Source organism: Agelaius tricolor, unplaced genomic scaffold (genome assembly GCF_023055355.1).
Source record: "Agelaius tricolor isolate 1412-34295 unplaced genomic scaffold, bAgeTri1.0.p SCAF_10, whole genome shotgun sequence".
In the NCBI taxonomy this organism is placed as follows: Eukaryota; Metazoa; Chordata; class Aves; order Passeriformes; family Icteridae; genus Agelaius; species Agelaius tricolor.
Genome location: NW_027269270.1, coordinates 13,088,412 through 13,103,849, shown reverse-complemented (window position 1 = coordinate 13,103,849; position 15,438 = coordinate 13,088,412). Strand labels below are relative to the sequence as shown.

Genomic DNA, 15,438 nt, shown 5'->3' with positions numbered 1-15,438 from the left:
GCTTTAATAGCATTTTGAAAATGCACTCTAGTTAATGAGAATATCCCCTTGCAATATAATGCTGAACAACCAACTCACTGCACATCTGCTGTTACTGTGGAAGAACTGTCCCAGGCTTTAATGTGAGCTGAGTTTTAGGGATTTGATTGTTTGTTTTTAAAAAGGAATTGTTAGATTTGCAATTGCTGGAGACAGTGGGCAAATTTAAAGCAAAATAAATTCCCCTTATCTAAAAGAGCAAGTTTCACTTCTCAGGTGATTGGAGCAGGCTAAACTAGACTGGCTAAAAACATAAACTAAAATAAATTAAACCAGAAGAATATTTATGGCAACACTTGTCAGTTTTTGAAGTTGACAAGTGTTCTGTAAGTTACCTACCAACACAAGATCAGACAATCAAACACCAAGAACTAACACAGCTACCTACAACAGCACTGAAACCAGCAAGGGATTGTCTTTTTTTTTTTTTTTTTCTGGAAAAGGGAGGAGAAAAAGTTACCTTTACATAAGATTCAGGAAGTTTTAATAAATAAAGTAATAATTACAGCTTTCCCTGAACTAACTTATTGGCAATAATCAAACTGTTGCAATGCATGGCTAATTCTGCTCCCATGTCTTTCTAGGCTGGCGAAAAGACAGGTGAAAAGGAAAGAAAAATTTTCTACAGAAAATCCTGAAAATATTCACACTGTTTTTCTAAAAACAAAAAACTAAAAATCCAAACCAGCAAGGATAATTTTTGGATGTCTATTAAATCATCAATCTCTTATATATAGACTGAAACTTCTTGAAAATTTTGAGGGTTGAGCTACAGGCTACAGCAAAACCAAGTCCTAAACACCAACAGCATGGCTACTAGACAAAGGGTTCCAGAGATTATTTTGGAATATGACAAAGCACTAAACAACAACACATTTTTGTTGAATACATCCAGCAAATACAAATAACCACTTTTAAATATCCAATCCAAGTTATGCAGGGTGGAATCAGTTGAGGAAAACTGAAATTGTACCTGAAAGAAATGCCAATTTTTTCTTCAGAATGGGTAATATTACTGACGCTTCCATTCTACTTCAGATACTTTGCGCAGCTCTGCAACACAAGAAGTTGAAGTTGTCAAGCATGGGAAATCAGTTACAGTGTTTCACAGAGTTACACTTCAGTATTCTTCTGAAGGAAGAACAGAACACTGTAACCAAAATCTAAAATACTGTAAAAACTTAAGAAAAAAACATCATTATAGGCATTATTCATACAAACATTTAATTAAAGATTTCTTTTCCCTCACTGGGGGGAACAAACAGTCCAACCACAAAAAACAAAGCAAAACCTCAACCAAGGACAAGAAGATAATTTATATAAAATCCCATTTCCCAATCCTAATAAGCAACAATTAATTTTCAGGTAGGTCATCTGTTTGCTCATTCAGATGTAAAATAAGTGCAAATAAGATTGTGTTTTGCACAGTCTGTCTGCTATTACCAAGAATATAATAATTATCTAAATATGTTATGCTACATTTCTGTCAGGACACTGCCATTACCCTGCCATTAGCAGGGCTTCAGCTGAAGGAAAACATCCAACAGCCTGAATAACTACATCCTACCTATAATCTATACCCAGAAATGCTCCTGCTTCCTTTGCCTCCTCCTTACCCTCATGCAATTTTTATTGCACTGTGAACTGCAATTCACCATGATGAAGCTTTTTTGCCTCACTCACAAATCCACAGGATGCCTGAACTGCAATTTCCTCTTCCAGCCAACACAATGTAGGAACTGGCATCTGCTTATAACTTTCTGAGGTCCTACTTCCACAGATCAATCCATATAATTAGAAAATGTAATTCTGCTCAGAAGTATTCAATTCAAGATATGTGCCAATATCAGTCAAAATAAAAACAGATCAAAATCGATTTTTTTTTCTCATTCCAGGCCTAGGGCTTCAAACTGCTACCTGGAATTCTCCCTCTGGATATTTCAGGATGCACACAAAGAGAACTTTTTTTCCTAGCATGGGGGAAGTTAATAGAATAAAAACTATAAACTATTTAGGAAAAAAAAAAAAAAGAAAACACAAAAAATCCAGAGAAATCCAAATAACCTGAGGTAAAATAGTTATTCCTTTTCATGTTAAAACAATGAGCTTCATAACAAACAGAAAAAGAATTATCATATTATTATAAAAAAGAAAAAACATTTCAACAGCTTTTTACTGTCTCTTCCTATTCCAATGTGTAATGTGTCACAATGTTCATTCTCGTCTCTTATTCCAAAATCTCCATATTGAAATGCAATTTTTGCCAGTTATATGGAATTCACACTTCATGTATTACAGAAGGAAACAAACAACTTTTAATTCTCTCAGGAAACTGAGTCCCATGACAGCCTGCACTTTGAACAACTACTCAAAAAAGCATCCTATTAAAGATTCCTGTATGCTTTAGACAAAGATTTGTAGTTATTTGTTGCATAAAACACAAAATTCAAGAATTACGCAGGCAGTCATTTTTATCTCTCAAACCACTCTGTGTAAGCTTTTTAACTTCAGCAGTTCTCTTTATTTTCCTTTTTTCAAGATGTGGAACACATACCTAAATGTTTTTTCCCCATCCTCCCCAAGTTACATTTCCAAAATTATTACACATGCCTCTTTATTATAATCAATAAAGGAAGTTCAAACCTACACACACTTCATTATCTTTGTACTTTCACACAGGAACAAAAGTCTGCATCAGCTTAGTGACTCCAGGGAACGTGTTTCTCTGCTGCTCTGAAAAGACCTATTTATTTAATATGAAAGCATCGCTTGGCTTTCTGCCACAGTAGTGGCACTGTCCACGGATCAAAATAGTTCTTTTATTCAGTATTTCCTGGAACCAAAGGAAGCATTCTGTTCAGAGTGGAGGGAGGTGAGTCAGACCAGTTAGAACAACTGCTGGTAATTCCAAACACCTAACCTTTGTTCCATGAACTCCTGAAGGGTACAATTGCCTCTCTTCTGTGAGAGCTTTGATAGGTTTCAGCTAGAAGAAAACTCTCGCCAGAGCAGGTTATCAGACCATACCAGAAAAAAAGAAAATCTTCAGTTTAAAAAACAGGCTTAGCATCCTTCTCTATTTTTGATGTTGGAAGAGTCTCGGGATGAATTAAACAAATGTCTTTTTTTAATATTGGAAAGGGAAACCATTTCAAGAAAGCTGGCATCTACTTTTCAATAGGAGCTACTGAAGGCGTTTTGAAAAGGTACACTGCTTTGCACCTTTGCAATGTATTTAGACCTACAAAATATATGCAAAGTCTTCCATTTGTTGGAGGAAGACAAAATGACAGGCTCTTAAAATTTTCCATCAAGCTCTCAATTTAGCATGAGGAAAGAGTGACTTATTGCTCAATATTTTACCATTATTTAGCTAAAAGAAACAGATTCAGTGTCTATTCATCAATAAAAAACCCATTTGGTTTCATTAAACACAGAAAAGCTACTGAAGAAAAACAAAAGCACTGAAGACAACAGATTTCACGAGAGGAAAGTGAAATACTTCAGGAAGATGCATTTTATCACTTCCAAATCAAAAGACGTAACTTTTATATGCTGAAATTTTACAGATATTAAACAAATAAAGAGGTTACTTTTGTTTGGTGAATTTCAGAAACAATGTAGAGTGCTGTGTACTTTGCCATCATACCGTAAAATACCATATAGCAAACTCTAGAACTTGTAATTCTTTTACTTAGCATATTTCCTGGACACATTCAATACACTTTGAAGAACCTCACTGAACTTGTTTAGAATGACATAGGCTTCCAGGTTATTAAGTCAACATAGCAATGTCAGTCTCCAACAATGTATTCATTCTTTTGAAGATTTCCACAAGAAGGTGGCAACACTATAAACTCGCATAATATTTGTATTTAAAACCTAAATCTTTGCAAGGCATTCCAGTGAAATAGAAAACTCTTCCAATCCCCTTGACAAGCAGAAACTAATACTATTTGAGGAGAAAATTCTCTTACAAACACAAAACATGTATACATGAAAGAGAGAATGGGAAATAGTAAACAATTGTTTTGCAGCTGAAAAAAATTACAGAACAGGTAAAAGTTGCAAAACAATATTTCAGGCTGCACTCCAATGTGAAATCAAGTCACAATTTAGTAGGCTGTATCCTCCATCATTTCTAGACTTTGTAATGACCGCAAATTACAATGTTTTACTCCACACATCTAAAATTTTGGAAGTTCTTCCAACAACAAAAACTAAAGAAAAACAAACAATGCCCCGCAACAAACAAAAATACCAAAAAAACCCAACTAAAAACAAAACCCAGCCAAAAATCAAAACAAGTCACACACAATAAATAAATACTATGTGTAATTCACCAAAGTGCAAACTTTCTGATGAATGCAAAGTTTTGCCTGCATTCTGTGCTATCCATCTTCACTGCCATTGAATTACAAAATTAAATAAGAACCAATGTCCAGACACTGTTTAAAGCCATTGTAAAAGTCTATTAAGGACAGGGAAGAGGGACAGGTTGACTGGACAAGTGGAATGAAGATGCCAGAGAGAAGCTCTCCTGCAGGTAACAGGTGTTTTCTTTCTAAGCAACCCAGCAGAAACCACTGTTCTAAAACATTAACAATCAAAACAAATTCAGGCTTAATGAGAATTAATATTAACATGTTTATTCATGCCTGTTAGACCTGAAACCTTTAATACTCTCAATATATGGAGCAAGGTCTTGAGATGGGTTACTCTGCGCATGAGCATCTGTGGAAGATTCAAAGAACATGTTCTTTCTTCACTCCTTTAGCATGTATCTCACAAGAGCATGTAGCTGGTCTGTTAAGCACAGGACTACAAGTAAGAAAAAAAGAATCTGGTTTCTATTCTCTGTTCTGCTATGAAATATACATATGGCTTTCAGCAAGTCATTTATACTCTTTTAGTCTCCATTCAGTTTCTCCATTTAATTCTCTTTTTACAAGAGTATTGTGATGTTTAATTCATTAATGTTTTTGAAGACTTGAGGGATTAGAAGGAGCTCCACAAATCTGCCTATAAATAACCAAGGAGCAGATGGGCAGCTAGGTTCAAAACTGTAGCAGCTTGCAAGTCCAGGCACAAACAATAGCACAAATAACAATAGACATTCTGAAGTTCCAAAGGAAAAAAAGCCTCAAATCATGTAGAATGAAAACACTTTTTCTTTTAGATCAACTTTTGAATTGCAGACCATCAAAATTAACATCTTCATTCTCTGAAGCCAGCACACAGGCTTTGTCAGATACTAACTTGAACCCACAAACCATTACCCTCTTTTTCCCTGAATCAGCTTAAAACTAGTTCATCTGTTCCACACAGAAATAAAATCCACATGTAAAAGACAGGGAGAAAGCTGAGTATCACAATTATCTATGTAGATTATTATTTCACCTTCCTTTAAAGCTACATTAAAGGATGTCATCTCTCCCACAGCAAAGTTGTACAAAGAGAGACTACAAACAAAGGTGTCTCCAGGGCTGATCCCCCAGGGTAATTTGAGAAGCATAAACCTGCCCCAAAAATAGAAAAAGGCTGTAAATATTTATTAGTTAATGCTGTTTTCAATTAAAAAGCACCTGGAACTCAGCTATTCAGCTGGACAGTTGCAAAATAACAATAAAACCTACAGAGGAACATCAGCTCACATATGCAAATGCAGTGTTTGGTTTTTACTCTTCAAGATATTATGAGCAGCACTAATAAATATTTAGTATTAGAGCCCTCAGGAGAAAAGGTAACTTCAGATATTTAAGGAATATCAAATTTTTTGCTTTTTCAACCACTTTCTCATTTTTTACTTTTTTACTATTGGTAAAAACCATCCAGAAAAACCCACAGAAGTTTTATACTATGTCTGAAGTTGTACACAAAAAAATATTCCTGATCTTCTTTAACCTGCTAATTCACACTAAAGAAGTCAGAAAATAAAAAAACACAGACTGATTTCACGAGTATGTAAGCTGCTTTAACTCTAAAGCAACATGCAACCACTCAATGGCCTTTCCACTACACATGTACTGTTAGTACCCTAGTTCAGCAACTTGCCATGGCAGTTCAAAAACACACTGGGAATGCGCTCTGACTTGGGTTAAAGCTGAGATAAACAGCATGCTAGACCATGATTCAAAAGCACATTGTCACAGCCACAACAAATTTAAGCTTGGAAAAATTCCAATTCCACTCCATTTTCATCTGAAGGTTCAAATCTTAACTTGTCTTTTAACTAAAGTTAGTAATAGAATTCAAAAGAACTGTCTGTTCACTACTTCCTCTATTTATCCCATCTTCCATATTCATTTCCCACCCTTTTTCAATCCCTCAAGGTTCTGTGAAAAGTGAAATAAAAAGACAAGCAACAAAAGGAAGCGATGAGCAATATAATGAATAGCAAACCAGCAAATGGAGAACAGGTGAGTAAGAGGTTATGCCATCTGAGAAGAAAAAGTCATTGTGTGTCTGAGTTCTAACTTTGATCACAGTCAGCTATTCATTTCACACAAAGGCAGAGCTTTTCTGCAGACTTCAAGCAAGTGCCAGAGGGGGAAAAAAAGGAAGAGTACCAAGCACAGAAACAATGTAACTCAGGATGTGCAATAACACCTGCACGTACAGCTGTGAGACAATACCAACAGCTCAGTCTTTCCCTAGAACAGGGCCAGCCACAGAGTCCTGTACAGCAATGAGCAGCTCTCAAAGAACAGCACTCCTGGGACTCACCGGCCGTGCTCAGAGAGCAAACTCGCCCAACCCAAAGGAACACGTGCACACACACATTCATAATGATGCTGCACTTTGATGAGACATCAAAGGTGTCAACTTGCTAGAGTTTTCAACCCTGTCCAGCCTCAGTCCAAGCCACACAGATGGCCTATGCTAAGTTATAGCAGTCTTCAGGCCTTTTTAATCTAGGAGAGTAGAGAAAATAAGACACAGGTTTTGGATGCTTCTCTATATTTCCTTTTGTGCAACATTCCTGCCACATTTTGCCAATCTCTCACATACAGTGAGAGACACCATTTACCTTCCTAAAGAACCCTACAGCTTGCCCACCAGCATCAGAAGACCAATCTACCTCATACCCTCCTTCCCTTACAACAGGCAGCCAAACCAGCAGAAGCTGCATCATCTGGTACAATCCCATCTCACTTAACACTATCAAGTAACCACAGAATACAGAAAATTACACAAGTTGAGAGGCTGCTTCTTCCACCACTTTCTACGTAGCAATATGTCAATTGAAATGCTATATTCAAAGCATAGCCAAAACATTTTCTCTTCCTCATTACACTGTGCTAAAACTCATTGAACAAAAATTCTAATTTTTAGGTCTTAAAATTTTCCTTAATCAGAAGTCACATGGGAATAGTACAGAACCACACAGATTGCAACTTCTACCACAGAAATACTTCATGAGGTTAGGGGGAAGAAAAATAACCTACAGATAGTAAAATAAAACTAGTCCTCCCCTAGCTCCTCCTTCTTAAAAAAAACCCAAACAAACACAAAACCCCCAACAAACAAAACCAAACCAACATACAAGTCACAAGTGCTTGGAAAAATAAATACCTTATCACCAGCTCTTTAAGGAACTGTCCAAAACCAGTTTGTGATGAAAGATCAGAAAGCACCTATGCCTTCAGTAGTTCATAAAATGAACTAGGACAGTGGGTGGAATGAGACTGGACAATCCAGGCCATGGGCAGCCAAGTCAAAAGACAAAGTCAAAAGACAAACAGCTGTACTGATGAGTGCAACTGCTGGCAGTCTGGAACAAATGAAAAACACTTTCCTCTGGGGTGCAAGATTAGAACTTCTTGTTCTTTTTGCAACACTTATATAAGAAAACAATCTACCACTTCATAACAATACACATATTTGGCTTGGTTACAATTGCATGTGGCTGAGGGCCCCAGGATTCAATTCCCAACTCAGCATAGTGACACTCCACTGAGTGGAAGCAAAAAGAAATGCTCCCCTACACTGAAAGCCATCTTGTGCAGCAGACACAAAAGCAGTCTTTCTTTTGGAGTGGAGGAAACTGACCAAAACAAGATGACAATGAAGAAAGGGCTAATAAAAAGTCTCTTTACAAATCCCTAAAGCTCTCGGTTTTGCTACCTGACCAAAAAGTTATCAGCTGAAGAGTATGATTTTGTGCAGACCTTGAAACACCCTGAACAATTTACTCTGCCTTAAAAAAAAAAAATAAATTACTGTTATGTCCTCACTGCACAAAGTATCCATGGTAAGAGTAATAATAAAAATCCCCTCAATAAGAAATAAATAACTTGAAAATTTTGGTAATGTTAACCAAACATGAAAGTACAAGAGACTTAAATATTCCAGATCTGGTAAATAAATACCTTCTTCACATATTTCAGAAATCCATGAATTCACTGCTCTACAAAGCAAAAATAATTATCTAAGATGTCCTAAAAATTAGTAGGTACAGGAGAAATAAATCTTAACTTTCATGGATGTTTTCAGTTTTCGTACTCAGATTAAAAATTCTGCACTCAGATTAAAAATTCCGAACATTTCAACTGCAAATCACAAATTAAATCAGCCATAGCAATCACCTGCAGTAATCACAACACCTCTCCCTCTCTTCTACCCCCTCAAAATAAAACATGTAGCCTTCCACTAGCAACAAATAAATCAATAAACCAATACATAAATTGTCACATGCTTCAGGGAAAATAAAATCAAGCTCTCTAAGCTTCTGCCTGGAACATCCTGCATAGATGCAACACTTACACATTTTCCAGTGGTACTCTTATAAGTGAGAATGCAAAATGAAAGAATTAGCAAACAGAACACCAGCGGAAAGAAAACAGACAACCTGCATTGAGGTCTCAAGTTCAGCCATAGATATCATATAGTGACCAAAACATCAAGCTAACATCAAACCCATTTATCTTATTCTTGGAACACATTTTTGCTTTGGCCTTACTTGGTCTGGTCAACACTTATACTTCATGATACCTCACTAAGAACACATCTCAAATACCACTCTGCCAACATCATAGGAAGTGATCTTGGCTCTGAATTCTCACATACTTACTACATCTATCTCCCTTGAATTATCATTTCTGCAAAGCCCTAAGTCATACCTTCATCTCCTCTTAACTACTGTAATTTCCTTCTTAATGGGTTGATTATGTCCCAGCATTCCAAACTTCAGCTTGTCCAAAATGCAGCAGTTCATCTTCTCACCTGGAAACAGGAAAACAACACTCCAGATTGATTTTCACTTGCTTCCTTGTTGAGTTTAGCATCTGCTGTAAGGTTACCCTCACTTCAAAAATCTCTCACTCTTATTTAGTCTGAAGAGCAAAAAGCTTTGCCAACACATTTTTCTATTTGCTCAATCAAGGCTCCCAAGTCTCTCATTTATCTTCCAGCACAAGCTTATCAACACCATCAGAGCAGCAATTACCTTGATACTACTAAAACTTCTTTCCTTACTCTCACCCACTACCAAGAAACCTCTTAAAAGTAGAATTCACTTGTCTCCAGTCTTATGCTTAAACACCTTCTAACACATCTGAGCCACTCCTCTCCTTGTGAGACAGTTCCACTACGTGAAAGACACAGGAACACAAGCTGCACTGTGAGCTGCATGGCCAAACAATGGAATTTAACTTTATTACCAGGTTTGTTTATGTTATAGTGCCTTTTAAAGACTTTTTAGAAGTCACAAAATGAAAACAAAGTAAAGCAGGTAAGTTAAAGAAGGCATGAGTTAAAGCCTGAGTCAGTTTCTACAAAACCAGCTGCAAAGATGTTGTTCTAGGCAGTATATCCATCAGTATCAAGGCTTCATAAGAACCAAATACAATGCATGAAAATTATAAAGATTTATTTTTGGAAGAGACCTATCTTACTTACCATTGGTACTGGAATGCAAAACTGTCTGCTAGGGTTACAAGTTTGAGCTCCAGATCCCGGGTTCTGTAAATTTAAATAAAAAAGTATTTGACCATATTTTTTGATTTTGCTACTCAATCTAAAACTTTATTTCCTTGGAGATTGAAAACAAGAGTTTCTTACAGAGCTATATGATAGGGGAGTCAACATTTCTGTTGTATAGTCACAAATACTAGTAAGCCAGACATTTCAGTTCAGTGGGACAGCAGGAACCCTGCACTTTCTACCAAAACATATGGTAGACATCAACATTGTTTATAGTTAGCAGGCAATGCTCCTGAGGCAGCACCGGAAGCAGTGGGAAAGTAACAAGAACCAGAATCCCTGTGGTATGCTTTCAATCAGAGGTAACCTACACGAAGTTTTAGGCTAAATTGAAAATACAACAGTGTTAGTAGATGTTTTGTGAAGAGGAAGAAGGTATTTCTACAAAGGTACTCACTGCTATAAAATTTTAAAAGGCAAAGTATAACTTGAGTAAGAAAATATAAATAGTCTCTCTTTGTATTAGAAGATGTGGAATCAACATACAAGCATCAGATGTTAAACCTCAGCACATGTTGTAAGACTTGCATGAAACCTTGTAACTTGATCAAATTCCACCCATGAAATGAAAACCAACAACAAAACCCCAGAAGTTCAAATTAGTGTATGCTGTGTAAAAGGCAAAGTCAAGATGACGAACACACTTCACTGGTAGATCAGCTATTACAGTAATCAAACTCACAGTAAATTTTAAATTGAAAATGCCATTCTATCAATGGAAGTTTTCTAGTCAGCCTCAAAAAGGTGGGAAAGAAGGCAAGAGGACACACCTATACACTGGGAACAAAAATGCAAACAGCAAGTCCTTGAGACAGCTTAAGTACATTCACACTGGAACTCCTGCAACATCATTTACAGGGTAGGCTCTGCCCACTTTATCCGAAGCTGCCTATTGAAGGTCTTCTGTATTTCCCCACCAATCATCACTGGGGAATAAAGATGTCCCTCTTTATAATCTATTCCTAAAGTTTTGTGACAATTAGGTAGGACTGTATTAAAGTTCTTACAGAAATTCCTCTGGTTTCCCTTCCTACTACCACTCTCAAGCAACAGCCAACTGAAACTGAGCTGAAATTCACCTGACTCCTTTATTTTGTTGACAGAAAATGACAGAACTATGTGAATTTCCCTTGTTTACATAAGCTTAACTGAGAAATTTGAATCCATAGCCAATTTAAAATTACAGTCTACAAATTCAAAAATACATATATTTCCTTATTAAATTGCACTTCTAGGAAAACTGATGTTACTGATCAATTAACCTTCAAACAAAGTATCTATTAGTAAACTACCCCAGCTGAGTATGATTTTACAGCACTCCTTAAACAGCAATCAATGACATAAAGAATTGTGCAAAATCCGAAAATCCACCCCTAATACCACACTGTAATTACTCTTAGTTTTGGTGAAAGATTTTCACAGAATCACGGGATTATTAAGACTGGAAGGGACCTCTGGAGATCACCTATTTGAATGGTTCTAATGGAACCCCATTTGGACACATTCCTGTGTAACTGCTGGTGCTGGCCCAGGCTAGGCAGGGGGTTTGATGTCTCCAGAGAGGAAGAGTCCACAATCTCCCTGAGGAGCCTGTTCCAGTGCTCTGCCTCGCTGCTTTTCTCCTGAAAGAGCAAGGCATGACCAGCACCTCAGCAAGCCGTAGGCCTCTCTGAGCAAGCTTCAGCTCTATTCTGTAGTCCACCTTCTCCCTTTTCTCTCTTCAGTTTCTGCTTGGTACAGACAATGGCATTAGGACTATAAATGCTTGTATTCAGATAAAGGGGAACCCTTATTAGCACAGTAATTAATAACTACCAGTAATCCTATAAAGTAGTAACAGCATTCATTATTTACTAAACACTGAATCTTAGCAGGCGATGTCACGGAAGGAAGAAAAGGGGGAAAAACCCAGTACTTCCTCACCACTGTGAATTTTAATGCACGAACAAAATCAAGATCCAATTGTGAGGACACTGCAGACACTGCAATACTAAAAATGGAGAGGACCAATATTTCCTTTGGGATGCAGAAAAAAGAGAGAGCAACAGACAAAAGCATCTATTAATACATACCCACATAAACCTCATCAATTGTGCTCATTATAAAACTTACAAAAAGTCAAAAAAATAAAGAACCACTGTCCCCTAATTGTTTCCACTCTTGCGTCCATACACTCGTTTAAATTCTTTAACAAAAACAGTGCTTTAGTGCAGCTCCTTCGTAAAATTGCCTGGCTAAAAAGCTCGGTTAGGGGGTTGAAAAGGACACTGCAATTACGGGGGAGAGGACAAAACTGCTGGACAATAGACGTGTGAAAAATCAAAGAAAGGGTAACCACAGCTATGAGCAACCACGTCTTCAGCAGTGAATCAGCTTCCCGACCAGGCAGCGCTTCCAGAAACCCAGGAGCGTCCGACGCCGCGGCAGTGACACGGCCGTGACTCGTCCCCAGCCCGCCGGACGGACCGGCGGCCCCGCACCGCCAAAATCCCCGCCGGGAGCCAACTCCCGCCCCCGGCTACCTCCCCTCGCCCCAACTCCTCTCCTTCCCTGCCGGGCCTGCCGCGACACCCGCGGCGGCGCCCGCACAAAGGCAAACATTCCGCCGGCGGCGGCCACTCGGGAGCCCCCCTGGGAAGCCCCCCCCGCCGCCACGTCCGTCGCGGCGGCTCGAACAATGCCCGAACCTGTTGCACGGGTTCCCCCGGGCCGCACCGACCCGCCGTGCCTCTGCAGGCGAGCGGCCCGCGGCACGCACGGCGGGGCAGCAAGCGGAAGCGGGGCGAGCTCGCGGCCGGAGCCGCTCGGCAGCACGGCCCCGCCGCCGCCCGGTGGAGCCCGAGCCGCGGCCGCCCGGCAGAGCGGAGCAGAGCGGAGCGCCCCGCGGCGCCTGCACCGCCGCTGCCGCCGCCCGGGAACAAAGCGCGGCCAGGCCGCAGGGCCCGCGCCGCCCTCCGCGGGGCTGGGGCCGGGGCAGAGCCGCTCCGGAGCGCGGGTACTCACCCGATGCGGCGCTGCGGGTGCCCGGGCTGGGAGGACGCGGGGCGGAGCCTGGACCCGCCCGCTCCGGCCGGGCTGCGGTGGCTAACCTCGGCCGCCTCGCACCGCCTCGCTAGCCCGGCGGCAGCCCCTGGGGACGGGGGCGGCTCCGAGCCCTCCTCCGTCGGCAAGGAGACGGCGAGCGCCGGGCGCTGGCGGGCCCGCCCCCGCTCCGCTGCCCTCGCTCAGCGCCGCCCCCGCCCGCGGGCGCGGAGCCGCCGCGCCGCCCGCCCCGCGCGGAGCCGCCGCGGCCGCTCGGCCCGAGCCGCCCCGCCCCGCCCCGCCCGGCGGCACACAATGCGGCCCGGCCGAGCGCTGCGCCCGCAGGCCGCGGCCCCGCCCGGCCCGGGCCCCCGCAGCTACGGACGGCCGTGATAAATAGCCAGCGTGGGACAGGCGGCAGTCCGTCCGAGTGCGGAGTTTGCAGCACTGGCAGCCGCGTTACGATAACAGTACTGCCGCTCTGCTCTGTGGAGAGACGCGCTGTGCGTGCTGAATGCGAGCCCAGCGGCCCCCAGGTGAACGCTGCCAGTGCCTCAGGCAGGTGTCGGCTGCCCCAGGGCCGTTCAACACCAACACTTCAGCACCCACAGTATCGCAGAATATCCTGAATGTATCATAGAATACCCTGACTTGGAAGGGACCCACGAGGATCTTTTAGTCCAATTCAGCACTGACGTGTATTTTGTTTCCCCTCCGATGGCAGATAATAACCCATTGTCTGTCTTAGCTCCTGGACAAACACCCTAAATTTCTGTCATGCCAAGATTAAAATAATAGAAGTAAAAATGCAGAAAGAAATTCTGTGAAGAAAGCTGGCTGGGACACTTGCCTTGCATTCAGCCTAACCACTCTAGGACAGATTGGAGTCTTGAATCTCCTAGCTGAATACATCATTAGGTAACCTAATGGCTTTTAAAAAAATTGGCTTCTGCAAACTCTATCTTAACCATAATTTCGCTCCTGGTTTTTCCAGACCAGTTGAATGTAATTTACTGAATCTCTTTCTAAGTATGAAAAGCTTCGTTTCTTCCCTCAAAACAAGAGTTTGCATAACCTCCTCTGTTCACCGCCTTTCCTGATTGCTGTCCAGTCAACATCTGCTGAAGCCATCACCCTCACCGTCACCACTGGGGCTCGCCTGTGGTACTGAGCTCATCCCTGGCCGCTGCTAACTCACAAAGCTGTCCCTCTCTCAGCAACACCACCCACTGGATGTGCATGAGCTAAAATTACTGTCATTCAGATTTTCAGATGAGGCCTCTCAGCCAAGGCCTGCCAGCCTTGAGAACATACCTTCTCTGCTGGACCTTTCTTTCCTGGAAGAATATTTAAGACAGCAGAAGCAAAGAAAGAGGAAGGGCAAAATTACTTCCTTCACAACCTGTAGAGATAAACAGAGATAAATTATCTTCATCAGCTTCCCAACAAAAGTAATTGCTGTATAGAACCAAATAAATTATGTTTTACTTTACTAAAAGAGGAAAACTTTAGAAATATTTTAAGTGTGTTCACTAATGATTTAAGAATGTGCCAGATAGAACTTTTAGATCACTCTTCCCTATTTATGCTTATTGCATACTTGTGAGCAAAAGTTAAGATAATAGAAGCTTTCACTATTCATCAATATTTACTTGAGATCCCTCAGGCTATATCTTTGTAAGCTCTGACTGAAGGAAGAATAGTAATTCAGAACACTAGGTAAGTTATCTGTTGCCCAACACATGTGAAAGCTCAGTGGGAATTGCTGACATATCTTTAAAAGGAGCAAGACAAAAATCAACAAAGGAAAAACTACAGCTGATTGTCATGCATGAATTTCTCTTTCTTATTTCACATGTCAAAGATCCTCCACAGTGCAGTTATTACACTCTGTGTACCATTCCTATCACATAGCCTATACTATAAATTGGGTGGTTTTGCTTTGCCTTGTTGATCTCAAATTTTCAGTACACATGAACTCATCAATACTAATAAATTTTCTTATGGTTACTTTTGGGAGAGGAGAAGAGTGGGAGAGAGAAGAGGAGGAAGAGGGAAAGGAATTCAGGCCAAAAGGACATAAACCCTATTTTCTGGTCCCAACTGGAGTCTTTTCTTAAGGACAGAACAAGGCTTCTTCTGCAGAGGAAGAACAGAATTCTTGCAGTGCCTTCCATAAGAGAGAAATACCCAAAAGTCACTCATTTGTACTCTGCTTGGAGATATGCTAGTTTAGATATAAAGATATTGCAACAGGTTTTATGACTTTTGTTTTCCATGCATACTCATCTGAATGAGTTGCCAGGACAGAATCTGACATAATTAATTTTTTTAAGGTCATGCCATCAGTTTAGAGTTGTAGTTAATTGCCTTTTCCGTGCAAACTGGCAGTAG

At 40.6% G+C, this 15,438-nt stretch overlaps 1 protein-coding gene across 4 annotated transcripts in view; it reads right to left on the bottom strand.

Annotated features, from left to right (window-relative positions):
• The window catches only part of SESTD1 (SEC14 and spectrin domain containing 1), a 50,928-nt gene extending 37,618 nt beyond the window's left edge, over positions 1-13,310 (bottom strand). The window contains exons 1-4 of one of the 4 annotated variants that reach the window (XM_071434822.1): positions 13,027-13,310; positions 9,940-10,002; positions 9,162-9,264; positions 1,013-1,092 (exon numbers count right to left, since the gene is read on the bottom strand). In XM_071434822.1, coding sequence (XP_071290923.1) covers positions 1,013-1,067 — 55 coding nt within the window. In that variant the 5' untranslated portion in view covers positions 1,068-1,092; positions 9,162-9,264; positions 9,940-10,002; positions 13,027-13,310. Of the gene's footprint in view, positions 1-1,012; positions 1,093-9,161; positions 9,265-9,939; positions 10,003-12,710; positions 12,786-13,026 lie in introns of those variants that run through there. The other 3 variants (XM_071434823.1, XM_071434824.1, XM_071434826.1) reach the window with 3 other exon arrangements.
• Between the last annotated feature and the right edge of the window lie 2,128 nt (positions 13,311-15,438).